General features: G+C 37.5%; 1 protein-coding gene across 1 annotated transcript in view; it reads left to right on the forward strand.

Moving 5' to 3' along the window:
• Positions 1-1,511, forward strand: part of LOC119308696 (GBF-interacting protein 1-like) — a 10,862-nt gene that overhangs the window by 1,206 nt on the left and 8,145 nt on the right. Inside the window, exon 2 of the mRNA XM_037584829.1 lies at positions 1,456-1,499. Coding sequence (XP_037440726.1) covers positions 1,456-1,499 — 44 coding nt within the window. The remainder of the gene's footprint in view (positions 1-1,455; positions 1,500-1,511) is intronic.

Consider the following 1,511-nt stretch of genomic DNA (forward strand, 5'->3'; position numbering starts at 1 on the left):
TAAGAGTAGTTTGTGACTTGCCTTAATTTGTCGGGAAGCAAAGCGTAGAAGGAACTCAAGTAAATATTTGGTTCAAGCAAAGCAAATTAAACTTGGATACATAAGCATTTGTACTAAAATAAGATATGTATGAAACAGTGAAACACGCTAGACATCGTTCTCTATGTTCAGTTTCACCTGAATTTTCGTGCTGAAAATGGATTTAGACAAAGGTGAAAAGAAACTGCTAAGCAATAATTATGGTATCTTACTAGGCAAAATGCCTCAAGGGGCAAGGCTGGGAACCTTGTTAGAAACTTGTGTCATACGAGGTAAAATGCATAGAGTGACAAGGCTGGTGACATGAGACAATATCTTTTGACCTGAAAGTTGGATTAATTAACCTCTGGTTGCCACAAAGGTTACTGTATGTCTGAGGCCTTTGAGTTGAATCCTAGATATTTCTGTGAGTTGACGAGGCTGCCTCTGGTTGCACAACTATGCATGTCTACTGCTTACTGTTCTTTTATGGTTGCTTTTGTATATTAGTGCCATTTGAAATTGCCTTTCTACATTAATTGTCACCTTTGTATAAGTTTTTGGGTCCGGCTGCACACAGCCAGCCAATAAAAGCTAGCCCTTTGTCTGTGCTTCATTTTTTTTGTGAAAGTCTGAGCAAAGGCTAATCAAATAGGGATAAGTCTTCTGTTTCATTTCCTTTGTTATTGTATGAAAGGTGTGTGTGTGTGTGTTTGTGCTTCTTGATTATGTTGGTTTAGGTCTTTGGGATTACAGCTAGTATTGTGTACACTCCAGCTAATTGGGAAACTCTTTAAATGCTGGAGTTTAACCAAGGGAGATGGTTTTGAAGATTCCCGATATCAATTGTGATTCATGTTCAAGATGGATATGTTGGACTTGTGGTAACATGAACTTCGTTTGAGACCTTGTTGAATGGAGTTAGCTTCAACTTAACTTTTATGTAAACCGCAAAGTCTTAAGTCTAATATTTTTTCTTCTAGAAAAAGCGTGTGTTCTTATATGTGCAAAGTAGATCATTCTAATATCTTACTCGCTGGAGAGTGGATATCATGTTGAGTTAAAGCAACATATTATTTTGATTTTTCAGTTTGTGATTGATCGATAGGATGAATGTGAGAATGTCTCGTAACATCACTTTCTCCCAATCCTAGTTAGTGGAGTTTCAACCTCACTCTATATTTAGAACTGCCAGAGATTAAACTCAAAGCCTTTTTTCGCTGTGAGAAAAGCTTATGTTCTTGTATGTAGAGAACGGACCACTCTTATATCTTATTCTCTGGAGATATGTTGAGGTAAACGGAAGTAATGGCTTGTGTGAGGTATCCCTTTCTTGCTTCGCTGCATGTCATATCACCAGTGTGTATTTATTGTCGCACATTTGATGCTAGATCTTTTGGTATAATTGTAGCTTAACAAGATCTCTCATTATTTCAGATACCTTCCATGAGGTGAAAAGAAAGCGTGACAAGAAAAAGGAGGTAAGAGGGGAC

Source organism: Triticum dicoccoides, chromosome 5B (genome assembly GCF_002162155.2).
Source record: "Triticum dicoccoides isolate Atlit2015 ecotype Zavitan chromosome 5B, WEW_v2.0, whole genome shotgun sequence".
Taxonomy (NCBI): Eukaryota; Viridiplantae; Streptophyta; class Magnoliopsida; order Poales; family Poaceae; genus Triticum; species Triticum dicoccoides.